Raw genomic sequence first — 27,720 nt, forward strand, 5'->3', positions numbered from 1 at the left:
ACATGTATTCCGCACTCAGCTTGTTATTTGCTCACAAATCCTAGAACTAATAATATTCGAGGTTTGTACCCAAACAAAGGTTTTCAGAAGTTTCGATATACACAAAACGAGTAAATAAACATCATGAAAGATAAATACCAGCTACGAGGATAGTCATCGTACTTATAGCCGAATGAAAACAAATGCATCGCGTACCTTGACTGTTTCGAAATGAGCATTAAATTTGCAATACGTGTATGTATCACTGGTACAAGTCCTACATTAGTTAAGTTGCATTTATCTGTTAGCATACATAAACAGACATCAATTTGAAGCACATATGAGATGGCACGAACTCACTTTTTTACACATTTATTATTGTTATCTCTGTGTCCGAAGGTGCACTTCAGAATTACACATAGCTGTATGCTTTCTACGCTTAGCGTATTTTAATACTACGACATTTACTTTGTGAAGAGAGTAAAAGATGATCATGAACTGATAAGTTTGAACGAATAGGAAACGATGGCCAGATAATAAATGAAAACATTTATGCAGATACGCTGCACTGTGTGCATGACACGATCTCATGCATGTACATAGTGTACTATCCTATTCACAAAGTAAATATCAGTAGTACACTCACACCAAAATACTACTAAGCAACATGAATTTTCGTGTACTACTGATGCGAAACTTTGGCCTAAAACTAGAGATTTCTTTCCTCCGCTCCCTTTAATAAGCATTTGTTTGTTTTGTAAATGAGTCAGTTCTAAAAGTAAGCGCTTTGCTGTTTTGCACTCACATGCTTTAGGTAGAGATGTAGTGACTATTCTCTGGTCTGACTTTGATTCATATATAAGTAAATGAAATATTAGCTTCTATGAATCCTAAACCCAGATTTTAAAGCGTATTTTAAAGTATGGAATTAAGTTAAGCAAAATTTTGTAAAAATATGTGACTGGTAAGTGGAACAATGTTAGTAGATTAAACGACTAGGACAGAAAATCTGTAAATATAGAAGCCCATAGTAAGTAAGCAATCATGTACGATGCTATATAGAGTTTTATTATAGAGAATAGTTGACTGGTGGTACGCATGTGATAAACTGTGACCAATAGCGTGCTGGGATGGAGAATTAGGTCACTGTGTGTACTCCTGCTCCCTGGTGGAGTGCTAAATGAACATTAGCACAAGTATACAGAAATCCTGCCGGATTCAAAGCTGTTTCTTCCAATAGGGTGTGATACCGAAGGGGTGTCTGTGGATTCCAGTGCACAGGAACTCAAAACACGTCTCCAACACCAGTCTTCGCTGAGAATACTCCACATCACGTAAACAGTGTGTGCCACGACCAACAGTCATACCTGAACTAGAGCACCACGGGCGCACCAACAGTAAAATATGATTGTCCCCAGACGTCTGTGCAGTGCACATTATTGAAAAGTTATATGTACACTTTAATACGTGTAAGAAATTACTGACATGTTACCAATCGTGTGAAGTGGACAACTTGTAACCCTTGTAGATAAGCAAGGTATTATCAAAACAAAACGCGGATTTTAAGCTTTGTTGTTTGGTCATTATTCTTATTCGTGACCTGTGTCCAATTCCTTTCAGTTGAAAAACGTAGTACAAAAATTAAGTAATTGTACATTATGATCTTACGTTGTTATCTAGTGTTAGGAAACGAATCCAAGCTTTTTCTCTGTATTTATCTGTGTATTTTAACTCTGTATCATAGTAATGGGTCCTTTTCAAAACAATGATGTCACAGTACAAATGTTTCCTGAATCCTCTGCCTCTGCCAGGCTCTCAAGTGTGATTTGTAGATGTAGGTGAATTTCGGAGCCTCGTCGCTACAGCACATATCCGAGTGGACACTGGGGTGAGAACAAGGAAGGAAACAACGTGTGCGTACCGAGCAGATCTAACCAGCAAGTGTCGCGCCGCCTGGGTGACATCATGCAATCCGTGTCTGATGCCACAATGCGCTTCTGATGTTACAATGCTCGTCTGGTTATATTCCTCCGATTGCTTACAGGCAGCATTGCGTCGCACATGCAAACCGACAAGTGTTTGGAATCAGCACTCATTCTCAGAACACTGTGCTGCTCATATACCGTGTTGGTACGTGCAAGGAGACAAGTCCGTGCCGAGGACTTCATAAAGGACAAGCTGGACACTAATTGGAACTTCTTCTATCGAACAAGTAACAGAAACACATGCGCAGTAACTTTTCTCCTCCAGTATAAGAAGGTTGAATGACTGCTGCTAATTAAGCAAGAAACTGCATCGTAGTCATTCAGGGGGCATTGTCATAACCCTTAAAAATTACTTTTTATGTAAAACTTTTTGTCTAAAGATTTGTGGCCAAAGAGCCAATACTCATATTTGTGATGTCCGTGTAATAAAAGAAGGCACAGCCTTCAAACTCTGTTGGATGTGGTTGTAAATTATTCTTAATATACGGACTTATTTTGAGTTACTAATGTATTTATTCATCACTAATTAACCAGATCACATGTTTATCTCAATATTTATTGTATAACGAGTTCTAATTTTCAGCATCTCAAGATGAAACATTTCAATGTGATGCCGATAGGCCATTGGTGTGATTTGAATTGTAATTTTCAATGTTTATCGTTAATTATGGTATGACCAGAGCCTGGAGTCTTTCAGAGGAGAAGTTCGAGTTTTTGAAATCCATCATACAGCAATGAGTTGTTATCTACTCCAAATATGCAAGTTACACCAATGAGGGACACTTACAAACTTCATTCTGGTAAAATTTTGAAATATTTTAGTTGGCGGGTGTGGAAGGCAACTCAAACTTTTGGTGCAAACTCTGCGCATTAGTTGCAAGTGAAGATTCACTGGTACCACATAGTGGCAGATAATGATTTTGTCTTCCTGTGTCATACTTATGGATTTCTGTTAATAGTAAGGCAATAGCATTTCACTCCCATCAATTCTTCTTGACTTAGTGTGAATTAGATTGTGTGTGAATATTCTCGTTTGTCATATATGTGTGTTGTGTTAGTTTTAAGCTGTGAGTGTCGTTATTAAGAATGAATATCCCCACATTTTAGGATGGGTTATCAAATATAGTGGAGTATTTATATGATAAGGTGAAGAATCGATCATAATAGAACATGGCTCAACAACAGCAATCTAATCTAAAGGATGCCGAGGAAATGGGACACATTAGTGATAAGGCTAATGTCAGTCCACCCTTTCCTGACCTGATGGTTGAAACTTTACGACAACTTACTCTTTTAACTACTAGGCAATCCGAAATAGTCAAAATGAGATGGTTAACTATCAAGATATTGTAAGAAGACAGAATCTCTCGGCGCAAACGAGTTGTATCCCTTGGCCACAGCGTCTATAGAAAACCCACCCACACCGATCTATACCTGCACGCCATTAGTCATCATCACCTGGTACAGTAGCGCACGGTTTTACAAACATTGGTGCATCGTGCAGGAATGTTGCCGGACCCTGATAACCTGCCCCACAGGCGGAGCCACCTACGCAAGGTCTTCAGGAACAACGGCTGTAACGTCCATTAAATAAATGAAGTCATTTCAAGAAGAGATTCGAACGGAGCAGGAAGAGAAACTTGCTTTCTTGTCGTTCTGTGGCTCCATGTAGGGCGAGATAAGTTGCCTGCTGAAGCTACACAAGATCAAATCGATCTTCAGGCAGCCTACGAAAATCCATCAATTACTGAGACCAGTTAAAGACGTAACAGATCTCACAAGGGAACCTCCCCATCGCACCTCCCTCAGATTTAGTTATAAGTTGGCACAGTGGATAGGCCTTGAATAACTGAACACAGATCAATTGAGAAAACAGGAAGAAGTTTTGTGGAACTGCGAAAAAATAAACAAAATATACAAACTGAGTAGTTCATGGGAAGATAGGCAACATCAAGGAGGCTGGGAACGCCGGAGCGCCGTGGTCTCGTGGTAACGTGAGCAGCTGCGGAAGGAAAGGTTCTTGGTTCAAATCCTCCATAGAGTGAGAAGTTTAACTTTTTATTTTCAGTTTATGTGACAAACTGTTACGTTTTCATCACTTTTTTGGGAGTGATTATCACATCCACAAGAGAACCTAAATCGGGCAAGGTAGAAGAATCTTTTTACCCATTCGCCAAGTATACAAGTTTGGTGGGTCGACAACATATTCCTGTCATGTGACGCACATGCCGTCACCAGTGTCGTATAGAATATATGAGATGTGTTTTACTGTGGAGGAATCGGTTGATCTATGACCTTGCGATCAAATGTTTTCGGTTCCCATTGGAGAGGCACGTCCTTTCGTCTACTAATCGCACGGTTTTGCGATGCGGTCGCAAAACACAGAAACTAAACTTATTACAGTGAACAGAGACGTCAATGAACGAACGGACAGATAATAACTATTCAAAAATAAAGAAAGTAAAATGTTCACTCGAGGGAAGACTTGAACCAAGGACCTCTCGTTCTGCAGTTGCTCACGCTACCACCGGACCACGGCGCTCCTGAGCTCACATTGTCCATGATATTGCTTATGTGGCCCATGGACTACTCAGTTTGTATGTTTTGCTTATTTTTTCACAGTTCCACACAACTTCTTCCTGTTTTCTCAATTGATCTGTGTTCAGTTTATCAAGGCCTATCCACTGTGCCAACTTATAACTAAATCTGAGGGGGGTGCGAGGGGGAGGTTCCCTTGTCAGAAACACGTGGAGTCTACAACATACCTTGTCAGTGTGGCCAGTCGTACGTTGGAAAACAATGCGCATTGTGGAACAACGCACAAAGAAGCATGAGATGTTTTATCGCCTACGCTACGCGGAGAAATCTGCTTTAGCTGAGCATGCTTTAGAAAACGGACAGCGGATAAAATTCGACAACATCCGTCGTAGCTCACATAAACGGTTTCTAGGACTGCGTAATTAAAGAAGTTATTGAAATAAAAATCACCAATAACACGCTGAACAGAGACGATGGCCTGCAGATCAACATGGCTTCGGATTCAGCGATCGCGCGGATGAAGCGGGCGCATCGAACATCGAATCAACGTATGCTCTTAGATGGCTATGACACAGGTACCAGATGGATCTCTTTGTGGACCATCAGCAGGCCTGTATCCCTGTCTACAGTGAGGAGAGGCAGGAATGAGGGTGGTAGAGGCGGGTGGGGGTGGGGAGAGGTAAGACTGGCTCTCAGTTGGTGACGTCATGACGTCACATCAAAGTGAACACAAGAGTATCTGCTGCTCCTCTTTCCTTGTGCAGTCTTTTGGGTTGGTTCTTGCATTAGCTGGGTTATTAAAACGATTTTTCACAATCTCCAGTACATGTATTGCATTGTGGCCTGTTATTTACGAATGCGTCTATTTTTTATTCACGACAGTTTCAACGTGTAATTAGAACAGCGAAGCATTTTCCAACAGTTGTGATAGCATGTACTGGCCTTCCTGGAATTTCAGAACCAGAGCTGCAGGGTGACTGTCGAGCAATGCTGTGGAAGCCGTCTGTAGTGGTCTCCAAAGTCAAACATCGTACATTACAGCTAATGCACTTATTAAACTCCTCTACATCTACATCTACATTTATTATCCGCAAGCCACCCAACGGTGTGTGGCGGAGAGCATTTTACGTGCCACTGTCATTACCTCCCTTTCCTGTTCCAGTCGCGTATGGTTCGCGGGAAGAACGACTGTCTGAAAGCCTCCGTGCGCGCTCGAATCTCTCTAATTTTACATTCGTGATCTCCTCGGGAGGTATAAGTAGGGGGAAGCAATATATTAGATACCTCATTCAGAAACGCACCCTCTCGAAACCTGGCGAGCAAGCTACACCGCGATGCAGAGCGCCTCTCTTGCAGAGTCTGCCAATTGAGTTTGTTAAACATCTCCGTAACGCTATCACGGTTACCAAATAACCCTGTGACGAAACGAGCCGCTCTTCTTTGGATCTTCTCTATCTCCTCCGTCAACCCTATCTGGTACGGATCCCACACTGATGAGCAATACTCAAGTATAGGTCAAAGGAGTGTTTTGTAAGCCACCTCCTTTGTTGATGGACTACATTTTCTAAGGACTCTCCCAATGAATCTCAACCTGGTACCCGCCTTACCAACAATTAATTTTATATGATCATTCCACTTCAAATCGTTCCGCACGCATACTCCCAGATATTTTACAGAAGTTACTGCTACCAGTGTTTGTTCCGCTGTCATATACTCATACAATAAAGGATCATTCTTTCTATGTATTCGCAATACATTACCTTTGTCTAGGGTCAGTTGCCACTCCCTGCACCAAGTGCCTATCCGCTGCAGATCTTCCTGCATTTCGCTACAATTTTCTAATGCTGCAACTTCTCTGTATACTACAGCATCATCTGCGAAAAGCCGCATGGGACTTCCAACACTATCTAATAGGTCATTTATATATATTGTGAAAAGCAATGGTCCCATAACACTCCCCTGTGGCACGCCAGAGGTTACTTTAACGTCTGTAGACGTCTCTCCATTGACAACAACATGCTGTGTTCTGTTTGCTAAAAACTCTTCAATCCAGCCACACAGCTGGTCTTATATTCCGTAGGCTCTTACTTTGTTTATCAGGCGACAGTGCGGAACTGCATCGAACGCCTTCCGGAAGTCAAGAAAAATAGCATCTACCTGGGAGCCTGTATCTAATATTTTCTGGGTCTCATGAACAAATAAAGCGAGTTGGGTCTCACACGATCGCTGTTTCCGGAATCCATGTTGATTCCTACATAGTAGATTCTAGGTTTCCAAAAACGACATGATACTCGAGCAAAAAACATGTTCTAAAATTCTACAACAGATCGACGTCAGATATATAGGTCTATAGTTTTGCGCATCTGCTCGACGACCCTTCTTGAAGACTGGGACTACCTGTGCTCTTTTCCAATCATTTGGAACCTTCCGTTCCTCTACAGACTTGCGGTACACGGCTGTTAGAAGGGGGGCAAGTTCTTTCGCGTACTCTGTGTAGAATCGAATTGGTATCCCGTCAGGACCAGCGGACTTTCCTCTGTTGAGTGATTCCAGTTGCTTTTCTATTCGTTGGACACTTATTTCGATGTCAGCCATTTTTTCGTTTGTGCGAGGATTTAGAGAAGGAACTGCAGTGCGGTCTTCCTTTGTGAAACAGCTTTGGAAAAAGGTGTTTAGTATTTCAGCTTTACGCGTGTCATCCTGTGTTTCAATGCCATCATCATCCCGGAGTGTCTGGATATGCTGTTTCGAGCCACTTACTGATTTAACGTAAGACCACAACTTCCTAGGATTTTCTGTCAAGTCGGTACATAGAATTTTAGTTTCGAATTCACTGAACGCTTCACGCATAGCCCTCCTTACGCTAACTTTGACATCGTTTAGCTTCTGTTTGTCTGAGAGGTTTTGGCTGCGTTTAAACTTGGAGTGAAGCTCTCTTTGCTTTCGCAGTAGTTTCCTAACTTTGTTGTTGTACCACGGTGGGTTTTCCCGTCCCTCACAGTTTTACTCGGCACGTACCTGTCTAAAATGCATTTTACGATTGCCTTGAACTTTTTCCATAAACACTCAACATTGTCAGTGTCGGAACAGAAATTTTCGTTTTGATCTGTTAGGTAGTCTGAAATTAGCCTTCTATTACTCTTGCTAAACAGATAAACCTTCCTCCCTTTTTTTATATTCCTACTAACTTCCATATTCAGGGATGCTGCAACGGCCTTGTGATCACTGATTCCCTGTTCTGTACATACAGAATCGAAAAGTTCGGGTCTGTTTGTTATCAGTAGGTCCAAGATGTTATCTCCACGAGTCAGTTCTCTGTTTAATTGCTCGAGGTAATTTTAGGATAGTGCACTCAGTATAATGTCACTCGATGCTCTGTCCCTACCACCCGTCCTAAACATCTGAGTGTCCCAGTTTAAATCTGGTAAATTGAAATCTCCACCTAAGACTATAACATGCTGAGAAAATTTATGTGAAATGTATTCCAAGTTTTCTCTTAATTGTTCTGCCACTAATGCTGCTGAGTCGGGAGGTCGGTAAAAGGAGCCAATTACTAACCTAGCTCGGTTGTTGAGTGCAACCTCCACCCATAATAATTCACAGGAACTATCCACTTCTACTTCACTACAGGATAAGCTACTACTAACAGCGACGAACACTCCACCACCGGTTGCATGCACTCTATCCTTTCTAAACACCGTCTGTACCTTTGTAAAAATTTCGGCAGAATTTATCTCTGGCTTCAGCCAGCTTTCTGTACCTATAACGATTTCAGCTTCGGTGCTTTCTATCAGCGCTTGAAGTTCCGGTACTTTACCAACGCAGCTTCGACAGTTTACAATTACAATACCGATTGCTGCTTGGTCCCCGCATGTCCTGACTTCGCCCCGCACCCGTTGAGGCTGTTGCCCTTTCTGTACTTGCCCAAGGCCATCTAACCTAAAAAACCGCCCAGTCCACGCCACACAACCCCTGCTACCCGTGTAGCCGCTTGTTGCGTGTAGTGGACTCCTGACCTATCCAGCGGAACCCGAAACCCCACCACCCTATGGCGCAAGTCGAGGAATCTGCAGCCCACACGGTCGCAGAACCGTCTCAGCCTCTGATTCAGACCCTCCACTCGGCTCTGTACCAAAGGTCCGCAGTCAGTCCTGTCGACGATGCTGCAGATGGTGAGCTCTGCTTTCATCCCGCTAGCGAGACTGGCAGTCTTCACCAAATCAGATAGCCGCCGGATGCCAGGGAGGATTTCCTCGGATCCATAGCGACACACATCATTGGTGCCGACATGAGCGACCACCTGCAGATGGGTGCATCCTGTACCCTTCATGGCATCCGGAAGGACCCTTTCCACATCTGGAATGACTCCCCCCGGTATGCACACTTAGTGCACATTGGTTTTCTTCCCCTCTCTTGCTGCCATACCCCTAAGGGGCCCCATTACGCGCCTGACGTTGGAGCTCCCGACTACCAGTAAGCCCACCCTCTGCGACCGCCCGCATCTTGCAGAATGAGGGGCAACCTCTGGAACAGGACAAGCAGCCATGTCAGGCCGAAGATCAGTATCGGCCTGAGACAGAGCCTGAAACCGGTTCGTCAGACAAACTGGAGAGGCCTTCCGTTCAGCCCTCCGAAATGTCTTTCGCCCCATGCCACACCTTGAGACGACTTCCCACTCTACCACAGGTGAGGGATCAGCCTCAATGCGGGCAGTATCCCGGGCAACCACAGTTGTAGTCCGATCGGGGGATGCGTGGGACGAGCTGGTCGTCCCCGACAAACCCCCATCCGGAACCCCACAGTGATGCCCATTGGCAACAGCCTCAAGCTGTGTGACCGAAGCCAACACTGCCTGAAGCTGGGAGCGAAGGGATGCCAACTCAGCCTGCATCCGAACACAGCAGTTGCAGTCCCTATCCATGCTAAAAACTGTTGTGCAAAGAAAGTCTGAACTAATCTACAGAGAGCGCAAACCAATCGACACAAAATTTAAACGGTTATTAAAATACAAGATTGCCTAATTAATGCAGTAATGCTGCTATTTGCGCACTGCTGACACTGCTCGGCGGCGGATGGAGACTACGCGATTTTACACTATTCAGGTACTAAAACGCGATGCTACAACTCTCAAATACTATAATACGCCCGAAATTTATGAATTAAACAATGCAAGTACCAAACACACGCAAATAAAGTAAGAATTAAACTATGTAACAAATGAATGAGCTAGGAGTATACGACTTGCTGCTGCAGCTGCTTATCCAACGGCGGCAGGGAGCACACTGACTGTGACCAACCGACACTGGCCGTTCAAAACAAAAACAGAAGACAAACGACTACGCGAATTTACACTCTCTGTCCAACACCAACATTTCGTCAGTTGAACATATTTCCTGCCAAAAATAAAGATAGTACCGCCAACTCCAGCCTTCTTCTCGCCAGCTTGTAAGTGAAGGGATCATCCTATGTAGAGTATGAGATGTCTCCCACTAGTTTCGAGTGGTATTGCCATTTTTTTCCCAGCAGGATAACACCAATTGTACGACATCGACAATTTTTGAGCTGTGTTCCGATTTCAGATCCTCCTTGTGTAGCGATATGCATATAAATATTTAATTAGGATTGATCTTTGCCGGCCGGTGTAGCCGAGCTGTTCTAGGCTCTCCAGTCTGGAACCGCGCGACCGCTACGGTCGCAAGTTCGAATCCTGCCTCGGGCACGGATGTGTAGGATGTCCTTATGTTAGTTAGGTTTAAGTAGTTGTAGGGGACTGATGACCTCAGATCTTAAGTCCAATAGTGCTCAGAGCCATTTGAACCATTTTGATTGATCTTTATGATTAACTATGTAATTACCTATCTTATATAATTACCTATCTTTACTTCAGTTTACCTCCCTCTCCTGCAGCTGGGTACTTTCCCCACGTTGGGGGGTGCACTTGGGCTTTCCGCACAGAAGGACCGCAGTTTGTGTCCTAGAAAGTGTGGTGTCACCGCCAGACACCACGCTTGCTAGGTGGTAGCTTTAAAATCGGCCGCGGTCCGGTAGTATACGTCGGACCCGCGTGTCGCCACTGTCAGTGATCGCAGACCGAGCGCCACCACACGGCAGGTCTAGTGAGACGTACTAGCACTCGCCCCAGTTGTACAGCCGACTTTGCTAGCGACGCCACACTGACAAATACGCTCTCATTTGGCGAGACGATAGTTAGCATAGCCTTCAGCTACGTCATTTGCTACGACCTAGCAAGGCGCCATTACTAGTGTATATTGAAATGGAGATTATATCTGTACAAGAGCGATGTACACCAATTATGGATTAAAGTTAAGTATTCCAGCAGCTACGTACTTTTCTTTATAGCATTCATAACGTATCCTGTTTCAGACCTCTCGCCAGTCAGCGTGTAATTAAACGCGTGCCTTTCGGCTACCCGTCCTAGTGGATTGGCTATCGGGTCAGTCCACAATAGAAAGGGCACCACAGTTTTGAATTTTCTGCCAATTCCCAGGTTGGGGGGATGGGGTGGGGCGTCAGCACAGCCTTGTGGCAACGAAATTCCCGCCATTTGTGAACTTGTCACTGTTTTTTGGCTTTCCCCTCAAAATTCTAAACTCATGCCAAAATTCGAAATTCCTGCCAATAAGGTAGGTGGCAATGGGGGGGGGGGGGTGGAGACGGGTGGGAGGGGGAGCGACTAACATGCCGGCTGGGGAAAACACATGACGTCATCTGGGGATGTGTGGAATTAATTGAATTAATTGATTAATTTAATTAATTCGCATATCAATTTGATATGAATATTGCAGCAGCACTGGTATTACTCTGCTACTGAAAGGCTAGCAAACTCAATAAATCTTATTGACGTCCAGATTCCCCAGACGTTTAATGCTGCACCACGTTTCCTCCATGTTCTTGCATTATGTACATGTATCAGGATATATACCACGAGAAGGTGACCTACGAGAAATTGTAATGATGGAGCCTTGTAACACATATGAAGCTTTAAGTAAGCATTTCTGTCTAAATACTGATCATGGAATATACAAAAATTATTATGCAAAGAGGTTTTCAGTGCTGAGCCGTTTTTGTTCCACAGTTGGAGTCATAGAGAGTATCTCAACAAATCACAGTGCTTGGATCAACCTCTGCTGCACACACATTTTTTAAGGATTCTCGAGGCATACTTCCTGATGAATATACGTGAAAGTCTTTCACATGTGCCAAAAAGCAATTTAGAAGGATTTCTTTCTGCTGTTGATTGTATTGATTTCATAAAACTCGCTTCTCTCACAACGGATTTAATTAGAATGGCACAGGACCGAGTCATGCATGTAACAACAATCACTTGGTGCAGGAAGCAGTTGCGAAGCAGTCTGCTCACAATAATAACACACCTGCATTTCGAAGTAATGACCAGGCAAGTAATAACAGTAACAACTTTAGACCGAATCATGTTTGATACAATCAATACACTCGGAGATACATCCCAAGCCACAACACAGAATCCACTGCAGTGGAACCAAAACCAGCCAGCACCACCATCAACCAAAAGTGACTGTGGATTGTATTCGAGAGATGCATCTGTCAAACTAGCCCGGCATCATCATGACCATGAGTATGGACCGAGTGTTGGAACAGCAGCCAAAATAGCACAGCAAAATTCTTAACCCTTTCGCTGCTACAGATGAGCTCTTTCCATTCTGTGCTGAGGCTCTCTTTGTTAAGGCTATACCACTCAGCAAATGTCAGCGCCTGTGCCGAAAGATCGCGTTCCTGCCGGTATGAAATAGTTGTCTTCCGATTTTTCGGAAACTATTAGATGAAAAAGTTAGATTTTTGCACATATTACTGTCTGATATCTTCACTCGATAAAGAACAGAATTTCTTTTCTTTTTCATCATACTTACTGCACTACATCAAATTAAGTTAAAGATTGCACGAAACTTTAAAGAATTCGGAGAGGTAAAAACACATTGTGTAAACTTGGTATGTGGTTGATTTTAGCTCCTACATTGCAGTAAATGAAATTTAGACGAGTAAGATATGGAAGTTTTATTGAAAACTGAGAGGAGAACAGTATCCCATTTCGTCCGAGACCAGTTCCATCCATATGGACTTGCCAGATTCTACGAAACATTTATAATCTGTTTTTAAGAAAAGTGTTGGGGGAAAAAATTTGATTTTTGTCCATCTGGCAAACTGATAAAGGACTGAACTGATGCCAAATTTATTGCGCTGCATCAAATTACATGAAACGTTGCGCGAAATTTCAAAAATTTTGCAGAGGTAAAAACACTTTACGTAAACTTTGAGTGAGGTTGATTTTAGCTCAGAGATTGCAGTGAATGAAAAGCAGATAAAACATATAAATTTTATCTAAAGTTGATAGCAGGAGAAAAGCTCATTTTGCTCTCGAGTTATTGGGTTTCATATCCGAAGGACAGTCGTGCACTGTGGTCATAACAATCGTAATATCTCATAAACGGTTGAAAATATCGAAACGATCTTTTACAAATGATAGCATGCAATGCGGCACATCATGTTGTGTGATGACTACTCGAAACTTTTTTTTTCAACAATATATGGAAGTAACTCGTCCGCAGCAGTGAGAGGTCTGGAACTAAGGACGCATTCAGACGTGCATAGCACTGTAGGAAAATCCAAGTAGCACACGTTAACACTTCCACAGTACCTAGGAAATGGCGTAGCAGGACATGTATAGACATCCACAGCAATGAAAGGGCTAAGATATAATAATGGTGTCTCTGCTAGCTTTTTTCGCAAGATTTGAGAACGCACTGAGCTACCTGTATTGCCAGGAACAATTTCGAGACCATGGGGACATAGGGGCTGTTGGTACAAAACCCCGGAATGTACGGATACAGACTCTGGCTATTGAAGATTCAGTAATCAACAGCATCTTAGGGCTAGACTTCTTCCGTGAAAAGGACACCATATCATATTTTTCTATGGGCCATGTCGCTTTCCAGATTCATGGATCTTTTATCCAAACTGAACTGATGAAGCAGGAAGGGAGTCACGAATGATATTGAAGATAGAACTGGATATATCTTGTACGCAATCCATCGCTAAAGCACAAACAATTCCTGTCTGGACTATGCAAATAATGATAATACAAGAGCAAGTTTACAAGAAACTGCGTGAAGTGGAAAACTTAACATCGTCACATAAATAGCAGTTAGTAGATCTTCTCTTATATTATTCTAAAGTATTTGCAGAACAACTGGGATTATAAAAGGATACACTTAGCACATCCAGGTGCTTCCACATTGAAATTTCACCCACACTTTTTATCCAGTTCTCTGGTCCACACATAAGGCTGTCGATGATGAAATCAAGTAGATTATTCAGTGGTATTTAAATCTTTTGGAATTATGGGCATACATGTACGCCTAGCAGTTAGTGCCAAGATGGGTGTGGGCATACACGTACACCCGGCAGATAGGACTTCAAGATGGCTATGAACATTCATTTATAGCTAGTGTTCGGGAAGGTCTGTTCTTGCCTGGCAGTTGGAAAGGCCTGGTGGATATGGGCATTCAAATATGCCTTGGCACGGGAGCAGGTGACCGTGCACAGTGCAGTCGCGACTCGCTGTTTCACGCCTTTCAACATTCCTGACAACGCCGTCATTATCAGTTCTTCTTCGTAATGCTGGAAAATGCTACAGCTATCACCTGCTCTTGATTCCTTTCTGCTTACTAGTCGCTCTAATACATACAATTTGATTTCTCAATGTACAAAAGACAGTGACAAAAATGTGCATGATCTGAAGGGCACGAATTATCTTCATGAGCTGACGAATCAGATGTTAAAAAAGGAGAAAAGTTCAGCACATACTTGCAGCATCTCAGAAACACTTGCAAACACGTAGAACAGAAAATGGCACGCATCTCCAATTAAATGTAATTGTATCCATTTTTTGATTTGGAGCTTCTTGTATTAGCCGTGTTTGCAGTTAAAATTTTTGGATGTGACGTCCGCCAGTTATGCAAAACACCGTTTTTCTCAGTACCCAAACATGTTTCGGCACCACTGTGCCATCATCAGTGGTTTTCTATCCAACCACAATCACACTGTGTTCTGGTGCAGTGAAAAGTGTCTTACTACGTTATTTGTGGAAAATACTTGTTATAGTTACGTACGCATCACAACATCTCAGCATGATGCGGAGAATGGAAGTGCCTGCCACACGAAAACGTGAGAAGCTTCCTGTAGTAATTAACACAAAAGTGATCCATAAAATTCATGCACACCAAATGTAAAGAATAAATAAAAACGAAAACCCACTGATGATGGCACAGTGGTGTCGAAACATGTTTGGGTACTGAGAAAAGCGGTGTTTTGCATAACTGGAGGACCTCACATCCAAAAATTTTAATTGTAATTGATTTGCTGATCTATGAAGTACACGTGATACAAACATATGTAGTGTGGTAGAGCATGAATTATCCTACAGAACGGATGTATCAGTTGTTGCGAAACGTGAACACTGCAGAAAACACTTGCAGATTCTCAGCAACACCGCTGCAGTGCGGCACAGAAGACGGTCCGAGTTTTGGGCGTCTACCCTTGGAACTATTCACTTTAAAACTATATGCCGTGAAACTTGTGTGTCCAATATTAATAAGATTTTACAAGTTTACAGGCACGCATATTGGTCGTGTAAATCTCAAGTTATGGAATTTTCCAATCACGAATAATTTTTCTAAACTAACTTTCATTGTGCCACCAAGATTTACGAAAATAATGTTCGTGGAGTAAAAGAAAGAGCCTTTAACTTTACCAGTTCTAATCTGAATTGGCTTCCCTATGAATACTGACTGATTGTAGTGGATTTAATTTACTGTGACATTAAGTTCTTTTGTTGTGTCAACAAGATCGGTTTTTATATATATAGTTGTATAGCACAAAAGAAAATGTGGTAGGTCAATTAATTCGATCTTATGTGTCACGTTATAGACAAGATTTACACACTGTATTATGAGTAATGCCAGCTTTTTCCAGATTTTTATTTTCCTCATGTAAGGAGTTAAACTTATTTTTAAAATGTTTTCTGGTAATAATGTTTTTATTAAAGTAAATTTTAAGTTCTCGTAGTAATCTGACAATTTTCTTTTGAAACTAACAGGAGAATTGGTAGGCTCTATCAGCTGAACTATATTTTGTTAGATTTAATACATGCATTAATCAATCCCTAGCAATCAATGATTTTGACTAATATCAGAGTTAAATTAAGAATAACAAATTAAACATGTTAGTTGTCGGTGGATATGTAGTGTAGAGAATAATGAGATGGTACGTGTGAGATATTTGTGTTGATTGATGTGTAGTGCTTAGCACTCCATTCGAAACCTTGAAAGGACTACTTACTCGGTTTTGTTAGGTGACTGAGTGTGGTTAAGTGAAAATATCCTTGTTTGCCTACATTGATAACAAAGTATAAAATGGCCAATGTTTCTATGAAAACCAAGGCTAACCATGTTTTGGTTTTCCTTATGACCCAGTGCCTAATGGAAAACCAGGAATTAACTAATTACATCCATGGATACACTACCAGTTAGTAAGGAAAAATATTGCTAGATGCAAAATTTGAATCTTCAACCTTGGTATTTTAACGTGGAAACTTTCTACACTCCTGGAAATGGAAAAAAGAACACATTGACACCGGTGTGTCAGACCCACCACACTTGCTCCGGACACTGCGAGAGGGCTGTACAAGCAATGATCACACGCACGGCACAGCGGACACACCAGGAACCGCGGTGTTGGCCGTCGAATGGCGCTAGCTGCGCAGCATTTGTGCACCGCCGCCGTCAGTGTCAGCCAGTTTGCCGTGGCATACGGAGCTCCATCGCAGTCTTTAACACTGGTAGCATGCCGCGACAGCGTGGACGTGAACCGTATGTGCAGTTGACGGACTTTGAGCGAGGGCGTATAGTGGGCATGCGGGAGGCCGGGTGGACGTACCGCCGAATTGCTCAACACGTGGGGCGTGAGGTCTCCACAGTACATCGATGTTGTCGCCAGTGGTCGGCGGAAGGTGCACGTGCCCGTCGACTTGGGACCGGACCGCAGCGACGCACGGATGCACGCCAAGACCGTAGGATCCTACGCAGTGCCGTAGGGGACCGCACCGCCACTTCCCAGCAAATTAGGGACACTGTTGCTCCTGGGGTATCGGCGAGGACCATTCGCAACCGTCTCCATGAAGCTGGGCTACGGTCCCGCACACCGTTAGGCCGTCTTCCGCTCACGCCCCAATATCGTGCAGCCCGCCTCCAGTGGTGTCGCGACAGGCGTGAATGGAGGGACGAATGGAGACGTGTCGTCTTCAGCGATGACAGTCGCTTCTGCCTTGGTGCCAATGATGGTCGTATGCGTGTTTGGCGCCGTGCAGGTGAAGGCCACAGTCAGGACTGCATACGACCGAGGCACACAGGGCCAACACCCGGCATCATGGTGTGGGGAGCGATCTCCTACACTGGCCGTACACCACTGGTGATCGTCGAGGGGACACTGAATAGTGCACGGTACATCCAAACCGTCATCGAACCCATCGTTCTACCATTCCTAGACCGGCAAGGGAACTTGCTGTTCCAACAGGACAATGCACGTCCGCATGTATCCCGTGCCACCCAACGTGCTCTAGAAGGTGTAAGTCAACTACCCTGGCCAGCAAGATCTCCGGATCTGTCCCCCATTGAGCATGTTTGGGACTGGATGAAGCGTCGTCTCACGCGGTCTGCACGTCCAGCACGAACGCTGGTCCAACTGAGGCGCCAGGTGGAAATGGCATGGCAAGCCGTTCCACATGACTACATCCAGCATCTCTACGTTCGTCTCCATGGGAGAATAGCAGCCTGCATTGCTGCGAAAGGTGGATATACACTGTACTAGTGCCGACATTGTGCATGCTCTGTTGCCTGTGTCTATGTGCCTGTGGTTCTGTCAGTGTGATCATGTGATGTATCTGACCCCGTGAATGTGTCAATGAAGTTTCCCCTTCCTGGGACAATGAATTCACGGTGTTCTTATTTCAATTTCCAGGAGTGTACTATCAGCTGCCAACGAAAATAGAAGTGTGAAAATTAGCTGCCAATGTACAGATCAGCATCATTTATATAATGACAGCTATTGATACACATTCTATATTAATATAATTAATATAGTTTACATGTGAAATACACGAACATGAACACTAATTTAATATTGAATCCCAATAGTGAAAACATTTGTAATAGAACTGATATCCTTTTTTGTGATGAGAAGTCAAAGGTATGTGTCTGCAGAGAGAGAAATGACTGAAATATTGCACTGATGGTAGGCAGTTTCTTCTATTGACTACAATGGGGGAGGGGAGTAGTAGACTATTCTCTTTTCTGTGACCTGTTTCTCAATACATTTAATTTGATGTTTTTTCTGTCTTTAAAGAAATAATGAATTTAGTTGCAATTTTGGAAGCATTTAGCTTTGCCTAATGATGCATTGCGCAACAGCGTGTAACCAGTAATAACATACCACATTATACTACAATAGAGCGCTATTTATTCCTTGTAATTTTCATAGTAAGAGGGAGAGAATTGTAATCAATTATTCGGTCTGAGCTTTGGTGGAAATGTTGAATGCAATCACCAGAATATATTGCTGTTGGCAGACATGTTGATGAATTTGCAATTGACTCAATGACTTCCGATTGTGAACGAGTTTTGAAATGTTATTGTGACTAAAATATATCAGGGATTGTTACAACTCATTTTAAGAATACACAGTATTAAGTTTCAGGTACGTGTCCAGCAGTTTATTGCATTTTCTGAAGCTTTGTTTCTATGTTACTATGTACAACTGGATCTGAGTTGACAGAATGAGGTTAATTCCAAGAAGTGAGCAATATGACCACACATATGCAGTTAGATATAAATGGAAATGTCGTGTGGCTAGGGCCTCCCGTCGGGTAGACCGTTCGCCTGGTGCAGGTCTTTCGATTTGACGCCACTTCGGCGACCTGCGCGTCGATGGGGATGAAATGATGATGATTAGGACAACACAACACCCAGTCCCTGAGCGGAGAAAATTTCCGACCCAGCCAGGAATCGAACCCGGGCCCTTAGGATTGACAGTCTGTCACGCTGACCACTCAGCTACCTTTTTTTTTTTTTTAACCATATGCGCCAATTTGTAATAAGAATAGAATGAACAAAGTGTATATCATTGCTAGGCTGCCGTAGCGCAATATAAGAAATGAAAAGTATTCTTGAGGTTTTTTTTTTTTTTTTCACCATTTGCGCCAATTTGTAATAAGAATAGAATGAACAAAGTGTATATCATTGCTAGGCTGCCGTAGCGCAATATAAGAAATGAAAAGTATTCTTGAGTTTTTTTTTGTTTTTGTTTTTTTTTTTTGTTTTTACCATATGCGCCAATTTGTAATAAGAATAGAATGAACAAAGTGTATATCATTGCTAGGCTGCCGTAGCGCAATATAAGAAATGAAACGTCTTCTTGAGGGTTTTTTTTTTTTTGGGGGGGGGGGGGCAAGTAGTAAACAGAATTTTTTTATAGTGCACAAAAGACTATCACATCATCATTGAAGGAAGGTTGCTCTGCGAGAGAACGGACATGTGAAAGCGAAAAAGGGAAAGAAATAATGCCTTCTGCATTGGTGAGCATCTGAATAGTATCGTAAAATTCCGACAAGTACTAAAGTCCCAGGAAGCAAATGGGATTCATACATACAGGTCACTGGCAACCTCTGCGATCCGAAAGAGTGTATTTGAAGCATTTAACCGTTAATTATGATGTTCAGCATATTTCCAAATATCCTCCTGTAGTCACAGTGTTGTCTCATTTTAAAGTGTTCAATTTCTATGTAAGTATAATAGTCGAGGAAAGTAGCATGCCTATTCTGCATAATAAACGATGCTGTGTGGCCCATGATCCACGTTGCAGCGTTGTTTTTTGCTCGTGGATATCTCAGTTTTTGTGGCTGAATGATCTCTAAAAGATCTACACCACAGGGCGTCGTACGGTCTATCACCGACAATCGTTGACGAAGAAATGTAGTAATTTCTTCTGCATGTCCGCACGTGAACCTATGAAGAAGCGTATCGACCCTTCCGCATGTGTCACAGTTGGGCGTTGGATGAAGGCCAATTTTATGTAGCTTTTCATTCGTTGCTACTTTATCGTTGACTGTTAGATACCAGTCGGCTATGACGCGTGACGGTAACACGTCGCTGTGCACATTCCGCCATACTATACTCCAATGTGTATGTGGATGTTTTTCTTCGAGACGATTCCTGTGGTTTGTTGTCGTGAGAAGGCCATAAAGCTTCCTGTTCGTCAGGCTTCCGTTATCGACGATGTTGTGTCGAATGTAACTCATTTCCATGTAGTACAGTCGCACATGTCGGTAAGAAAGTGGAATGCCGGCGATATTAACGGGTGGGTCAAGGCTATGAGGCTTCCACCGCTGAATGAGGTTTGTGATGATACTGGTCCTCCGGGTACGGAACTCCTTCCTGATGCGATTTAGGAGCAGGGTGACACATTTTTTGTGTACTTTAATGAGGTTAAGGCCACCTTTGAGCGAAGGTAAGGTTAAGGTATCGAATTGAACTTTGAAAATGTGCCCCCTAAAAAGAAACCAACATAACGCTTGTTGTATACTCTTGGCTAGATGGTCGGAGATTGGAAGAATTTGCGCCAAATAAGTCATCTTGCTCGTAATGGCGATCTCGATGGTCTTAACTTTCTGTAGTATGTTCAAGTCACGGTCGGAGTGAAGTACCAAAGCAGCACGTAATTTATTAAGCATGTGTGACCAGTTCTTCGTCAGGAATTTGTCTGGTTTGGCCTCAAAAGTAACACCGAGGGTTGTGTGAGAATCCTTGATCTTGCACCAGGGAACATGGGATATGTCTCCGATACCGCCACCGATCTGCAAAGCTGTGGTTTTAGTTCTATTGAGTATTGCTCCTGAAAGAAACGTGAATGTTTGTAAAAGAGTTTCCGCTGATAGAAGTTGTTGCGATGATGACACAGTGACGCATACATCGTCAGCATACGCAATGCATGGGATAGTGACAGACTCGACGCTAAGTCCGATCCCGCTATGCGCCAAGTTGTTCAGGAGCGGCTCCACTGCAATGGCGTACAAAATCATTGACAGAGGACATCCTTGGCGGACGGATTGCTCAATGGAAACTTCTTTTGTAAAATGGCCATTAATGAGAATCCGTGAAGAGGCGTTTGTAGTAAGTTTGCGAATTAATTCTATGAGATGAAGTCCAAAACCTAGTTTCTTCATGCATTTAAAGAGGAAGTCATGACGTACACGGTCATAAGCCTTCTCAAAATCTAGAAAGATCAGAGCGCCCTGTCCTTGTGTTTCAGCATACGAACAGATGATGTCCCTCAAATCGCAGGCTGTTGAGATTGCACTTCGGCCTTGCACTGCACTGTACTGGTAACTGCCCAAAACCTTGTACATAACGGTTTGCATCCTTAGCTTAATCGATCTGGTGATGATTTTGAAATCGGCATTCAGGAATGTGATGGGTCGCATGTTTTCGACCTTCCTGCTGTTCCCTTTTTTCGGTAAGGGCAGGATGATACCTTCCGTAAATGCCTTGGGTATAACTTCCAGGTGCCAGAGTTCATTCGCTATCTCGAGGAGTGTCGGACCGAGGAGGTTCCAGTAACGCTGGTAAAACTCAGCGCTGAGACCGTCGGGTCCTGGTGACTTCCCTTTCTTTGCACTGTGGACCGCCAGTCGGATTTCGTCCTCTGTGAAAAGAGATTCCAGATTTGCAGTATCCTGTTGCGACAAGCGACAGCTCAAGGTCCTAAGAAAATCGTCGCACGAGTGTTCATCAACGGCTTGCTTCTTGTAAAGTTGACTATAATAGTCGTAGACGTGCGAGATGATGTCACGTTGCTTCGTGATGGCATTCTCAGCGTCATCAAAGACGGCTTCAATCAACATGGCTTTACACCGTTTCGTCGTTCTGAGGATGTGGTACAGAGAGGCCCGTTCTTCGGCGGCCACGTCCTTGGGGTGGGCTCGCACGATGATGCCTTGCATTCGTTGGCGTTGTATCGCCGTGATTTTCGCTTTATATCGTTTGATTTTTACGTCGATATCGCCAGAAGGATTGTTAGCGCGACTGTACAGGTCTCTCAAACAGCGATAATGAAACTCAATAGTCTGTTTCTGCCAAAAGCTTTTTTGTCGGGCGTAACTCATGAGGGTGAGGCGTAATTTAGGCTTAGCACACTGAGTCCACCACTGGAGAGCGCTATCGTAACGACGTCGTTGCCGCTGGAGCTGTTGCCATGTTATGTTCACCTCCTCTTCAAGTTGGGCATCCTGCAGAAGGCTGACGTTCAATTTCCAGTAGCCTTTCCCGCGGTATATTTGCTGGCGGTGTAGGTTAAGGTAACACTGATACGCACAATGGTCGGAGATGTTGACAGGAGCTATGTCACAGTTCACAGCGTGTCGCTGGAGGGCCTCGGACACATAGATCCTATCCAACCGACTGGCAGAATGACTGGTTACGAAGGTGTACGCTACCCGTTCACCGTGCAGTTGTTGCCATGTATCGTGAAGACGCATGCCATGAATTAAATGTTCAAGTTCGATACATCTGTTCGTGTTAGGAGTTTGGTCTCTGTCGTTAAGCACACAATTGAAGTCACCACCGAGGATGAGATGTGCACGATAAGCGCTAAGAAGAATGGGAACCTCGTTTTTATAAAATGTTGAGCGATCTCTCTTATGAGTGCTACCTGAGGGAGCGTACACGTTAACAATCTGCACACCATTCACTCGAAGAGAAATGCCACGACCACTAGGCAACCGCTGCACATCCGTAAATGGTATACCGTCGCGCAGAAGTATGGCAGTGCCTACAGCATCCTGGAGATTGATGTTATCAATGAGAACGTAACCGGGCACTTCTAAGACTGTGACTACCTCCTGTAGGAGGGCAATGTCAACGCTGGTACCATACAAGAAATCAGTTAGCGAACGGAGTTTCACCGCACTTTGAATTCTATTGACGTTAAGTGTGGTAACGTTGTAGGTTTGGCTATCGCACATGATAGTTCAGAGGACAATGAGCTCTGTGTTGGATCGTCCTTCTCGACGACTTTGAATCAAACTCGTTGGGAACGTCTGGAGTACTCAGAGAGTGGAAATGTCGCAGGGCGATGGTCATGCGCGAGAGCAGCTACTGCTGCATCTCCTCGTCCTGCTGCCACCACGGCTCATTGCTGTCGAGGTGCTTCGCGGTGCGCGCGCCGCCCTGCCCGCCACCGCCGGCTGAGTCTGTCCACGTGGTCGCATCCGCCTGACCACCACGCGGGGCTGCGACTGACGTCATCGAGTTCCTGCGGGATCGCTGCTGCAGCTGCTCGCTACTCTGCTCGCTCTTCCTCTTAGCCGTTACGGTGCTCTGTTCCCTCTCAGCACTCAGTAGTGCCTTCAAGTGTTTGGTTTGTTCACGGATGCGGTCTTGTCTCGCGGTGTCCTCGCAGCGCACGGAGCAAGAAGATTGAGGTTCAGTCTCGCTGCCACTTTCTGACATGTGTACGGGTCTCAAATCATCCGACTTTTCCTCTTTGCTACTATTCCCTTTGCTTCTCCTTCGGCGGCCTTTCTTCGTTTCTGCTGCAGTCTCTACCGTTAGGGGCGGTTCAGGCAAACTGATCTGCACCCGCTCCTGTATCTCACACGGCTTAGTTTCAGAGGTGGCTGGCGCATCGTTGTTATCCAGCGGTAACTGCCCCGGTGAGGATGACGGTGCCGGATCGACGTCCGTCCTACCGCAAATGTCTTGGGCACTGCATTCCACCGGAACTGGCATCTCCGCCTCGCTAACACGTTCCGGCTGCCGAGGTGGTGGTACCGTCCCCGCGACTACCTCACTCAATAGCGGAACAAGCTTTTCACTACCGTCTGCAGGACGTTCCCGTGGAAGTTGAAATGGACGTCGACGTGTACAGTTCATCCGCAGATGTTCTGTTGAATGGCAGATCGAACAGGTAGGGGGTTGTCCAATGTAAGTTACCTGTGCACGACAGCCGCCAATGGCAACATACGAAGGTATATGCTTTTTTAAGTCCACACGTACACTTCGCACCCCGCTGTTAACTTGGTAGCGATATGCACTCGACCATTTTTCATTGGTAACCGACAAAACAACGCCGTACAGTGACAGAGAACGTGCTATCAGGTCATTAGGGCACTCAGGTGGCACATTAAATACCCTGACGGTTCTCACTCCGTATCCCGAAGGCACGATTTGGACATTGCTAATACTGCCATCATTATGACGAAATGGTCTCACACCAGCATGCTCCTCAACGAATTTCTCATAAGTGTCACTCGAAATAAATTTGATAAATAACGAGTACTGCACAAAGTCCAACTGGAACGTGTCGACTATATCTTCCGGCAATTTCAGATCCTCAAAAATCCACTCATGGATTTCGAAAGCCGTCGGTCGCAAGGCAGCACGATCGAAAACACACTGAACGCTGTTCGCTCTGTTAATTGTCGACATCTTACTTACAACAGTGGTACAGAAACAAACGTTAACAGCGCTCGAACACGCTGCGCAGCTCTCCACCGCACACTGTTACCGGGGCGGACTGCAGTTAGATAACATCTGTGTTAGATTATACAGGGTGTATAAGTGCATATATTTTTACTGATGACTGACGACATTGTACTGAACAGCGTTACACCAGTATTTACATTTTTTTGCAGACTAATAATTATAGCTATTACAAGTCGCATGTTTTTAGGTTGTTTACTACCTCCAAGTACATGTGGCAAGAGCAATTCATTAATGCTTGTTTTTCCCCGAGAATCCTGCATCCGGTGTTGAAGTTTGAATGTAGGACACAAAACGGTTAATCTATATTGACAGGGGTGGTGCACTCAGTGTGAAGTTATGACCGTTCTCCAAAAACTTTCTCACATGTGTTCTCTGAAAAGAACGTCTTCTTCCATGCAGGGGTTCACGTTTGAGTACACATAGAATTTGTGTAACACTTGAGGATTGTTCAAACCTACTGGTAACAAGTCTAGTGGGATACTACTGAATTTCTTCGATGTCTTCCTTTAATTTGACATCGTTGGGATCCCAAACACTCTAGCTGTACTCAAGAACAGGTCTGCTTTATACTCGTCAATGAGCTACACTTTTCTTGAATTATTATAATAAACCTTCCCTACAACTGATGTAACGTGGTCATTCTATTTTTGCCACTTTGGAACATTACACACTTATATTTAATTTACGTGACTGTGCGAAAAATCACTACACCAATAATGTATCCGAACAGCATAAGAGTGTGGATAAATTTAAATTTTCTCATTTCTGCTCAAACTATGCCTCAGGCCATTCGTATATATGGAGAACGAGAGTTGTCCTATCAAACATACATGGGGCACTCCTGATGATATACACTATGTGAGGAAAAGTATCTGGACACCCAAAAACATACGTTTTTCATATTAGGCGTATTGTGCTACCACCTACTGCCAGGTACTCCATATCAGTGACCTCAGTAGTCATTAGACACGGTGAGAGAGCAGCATGGGGCTCTCCGCAGAACTGACAGACTACGAACGTGGTCCGGTGACTGGGTGTCACTTCTGCCATACTCGTGTACGCGAGATTTCTACGCTCCTAAACATCCCTAGGTCCACTGTTTCGGAAGTGATAATGAAGGGAGGTACACAGGACAAAAGCATACAGGCTGACCTCGTCTGTTGACTGACAGAGACCACTGACAGTTGACATGGTCGTAACGTGTAATAGGCAGACATCTATCCAGACCATCATACAGGAATTCCAAACTGCATCAGGATCCACTGCAAGTACTATGACAGTTAGGCGGAAGGTGAGAAAACCTGGATTTCATGGTCGAGCGGCTGCTCACGCCGGTAAATGCCAAACGACGCCTCGCTTGGTGTAAGGAACGTAAATACTGGACGAGTACCGATGACAGGGTGTGGCTATGGCGAATGCCAGGTGAACGTAATGTGCCAGCGCATGTAGTGCCAACAGTAAAATTCGGAGGTGGTGGCGTAATGGTGTGGTCGTATTTTTCATAGACTGGGTCTTGCACCCCCGTTGTTTTGCGTGGCACTATCACAGCACAGGCCTACACTGGTGGTTTAAGCACCTTCTTGCTTGAGACTGTTGAAGATGGTGACTGCATCTTTCAACATGATCGAGTACCTGTTCATAATGCACAGCTTGTGGCGGAGTGGTTACACGACAATAACATCTCTGTAATGGACTAGCCTGCACAGAACCCTGTCCTGAATCCCATAGAAAACCTTTGGGATGTTTTGGAACGCCGACTTCGTGCGAGGCCTCACCGACTGACATCGATACCTCTCCTCAGTGCAGCACTCCATGAAAAATGGGCTGCTATTCCCCAAGAAAACTTCCAGCACCCGATTGAACGTATGCCTGCGAGAGTGGAAGCTGTCATAAAGGCTAAGGGTAGCCCCAACACCATATTGAATTCCAGCATTACCGATAGAGGGCGTCATTTCCAGCCAGGTGTCTGGATACTCTTGATCATATGGTGCAGTTGTCTCTGATGAACACTCGGCATACAGGACGAAGTACTGTGTTCTATTACTTAAGAAATCTTCAAGTCCCTCATCCATCTGATAAATTATTGCATATGCTGTGTAGTGTAGCAGAAATTTATGAAGTTGGGATCTGTCTGTTGCCCTTCATCTGCAGATCGTAGAGCACTGTGTGATGAAAGAGCAAGCTGAACTATCTCAAGAGCGATGCTTCCTAAATCCGTGTTGATTTTATCGACATAGGTTTATCTCTCTCGAGGAAAATTATTAATTTGGCGCTGCGACCAGAACTGTGGTTCCCTTTGTTGAGTAATATTGTGGGGAAGAATGTTGTGGCAATTGTAGACCCAGCCTTTAGCGGCATACGTGCGCCTGTTGCAGAGGAGAGGGAGAGAGAGAGAGACAGAGGGCAGGCGTACTCACCAGTAGGTCGGCGATGGCGAGGTGCATCAGCATGTGGTTGACCCTGGAGCGCGCACGCCGGCGCAGGATGATGAAGAGCACGGTGAGGTTGCCCGCTGCCGACACCACCATCAGCACGCTGTAGGTCGCGATGGAGACGACGTGGCCGTCGTTGAACTTCATGTCCTCCGGCAGCACGCTGTTGTTGCTCTGCGACCACAGGTTCTCCGACTCGAGGCCCGCCATCTTCACTCTGGCTGGAGCTCAGTCCTGCAACACGGCCGGGCGGCCCTCCTGCGGTTAACTCTGGCAACGCCGCGGCGTGCGGGGAGCGCGGGCTATGCTCTGCGCGTTGGAAGCTAAGACAGGGTGATTCACGAAGATGTGAAAATTATTATTATTATTATTTAGCATATGGCTAATACAGACATATCATGAAATTAAATCACATATACATATGTACATACTGACACACAAGAAACTTAAGTTTGTCTTTACAACTCAATATCTACTCCTTCAATCCAGCGCACTGTATCTGGAGTTGCTATCACGAAGTCCTCTTTGGCATCGTTATAGGCTCGAATCGTGCATTCACTGACTATGTGGTGAACAGGCTGGTATGCTGCCGCGCAGTCACAGGCTGGACCAGGCAGCTTCTTCCACTTAAAGAGAGCATCCCTGGATCGGCCATGGCCAGTACGGATTCTGTTGAGAGTAGTCCAGGTCTTGCATGGTAGGTCGAATCCACTTGGACGTTTTGCACCTGAGAAGATGTTATGCAGGTGCACATCTGTCACTGCTTCCCACCGTCCTTTCTTTTGTGGACTGGCAAGACAGCCAATCCACGAGGACGGGAGGCCGAAGGGCACGCGTTTAAGCTCAGACAGGATGGCGTGAGGTCTGGAAAATGACAAGGTCTTTATAGTAGCAAAAATAGTACGTAGCTTCTGGAATACTTAACTTTAATCCATAATTGGTGAACATCGGTCTGACGGTACATGCATCACAAGATAAATAGCAGTTGATAATGGCGCCTTGCTAGGTCGTAGCAAATGACGTAGCTGAAGGCTATGCTAACTATCGTCTCGCCAAATGAGAGCGTAATTTGTCAGTGAACCATCGCTAGCAAAGTCGGCTGTACAACTGGGGCGAGTGCTAGGACGTCTCTCTAGA

The 27,720-nt window shown here is 44.4% G+C and overlaps 1 protein-coding gene across 7 annotated transcripts in view; it reads right to left on the reverse strand.

Annotated features, from left to right (window-relative positions):
- Positions 1-27,720, reverse strand: part of LOC124795084 (adipokinetic hormone/corazonin-related peptide receptor variant I) — a 1,108,661-nt gene that overhangs the window by 261,931 nt on the left and 819,010 nt on the right. For all 7 annotated transcript variants that reach the window (XR_007016642.1, XM_047258908.1, XM_047258905.1 and 4 more), the window contains one exon: positions 26,569-26,817. Coding sequence is in view for 6 of the 7 variants with exons in the window: in XM_047258908.1 (XP_047114864.1) it covers positions 26,569-26,793 (225 nt within the window). In the remaining variant the exon portion in view is untranslated. The remainder of the gene's footprint in view (positions 1-26,568; positions 26,818-27,720) is intronic.

The sequence above is a fragment of the Schistocerca piceifrons genome, chromosome 4 (assembly GCF_021461385.2).
Source record: "Schistocerca piceifrons isolate TAMUIC-IGC-003096 chromosome 4, iqSchPice1.1, whole genome shotgun sequence".
NCBI lineage: Eukaryota > Metazoa > Arthropoda > Insecta > Orthoptera > Acrididae > Schistocerca > Schistocerca piceifrons.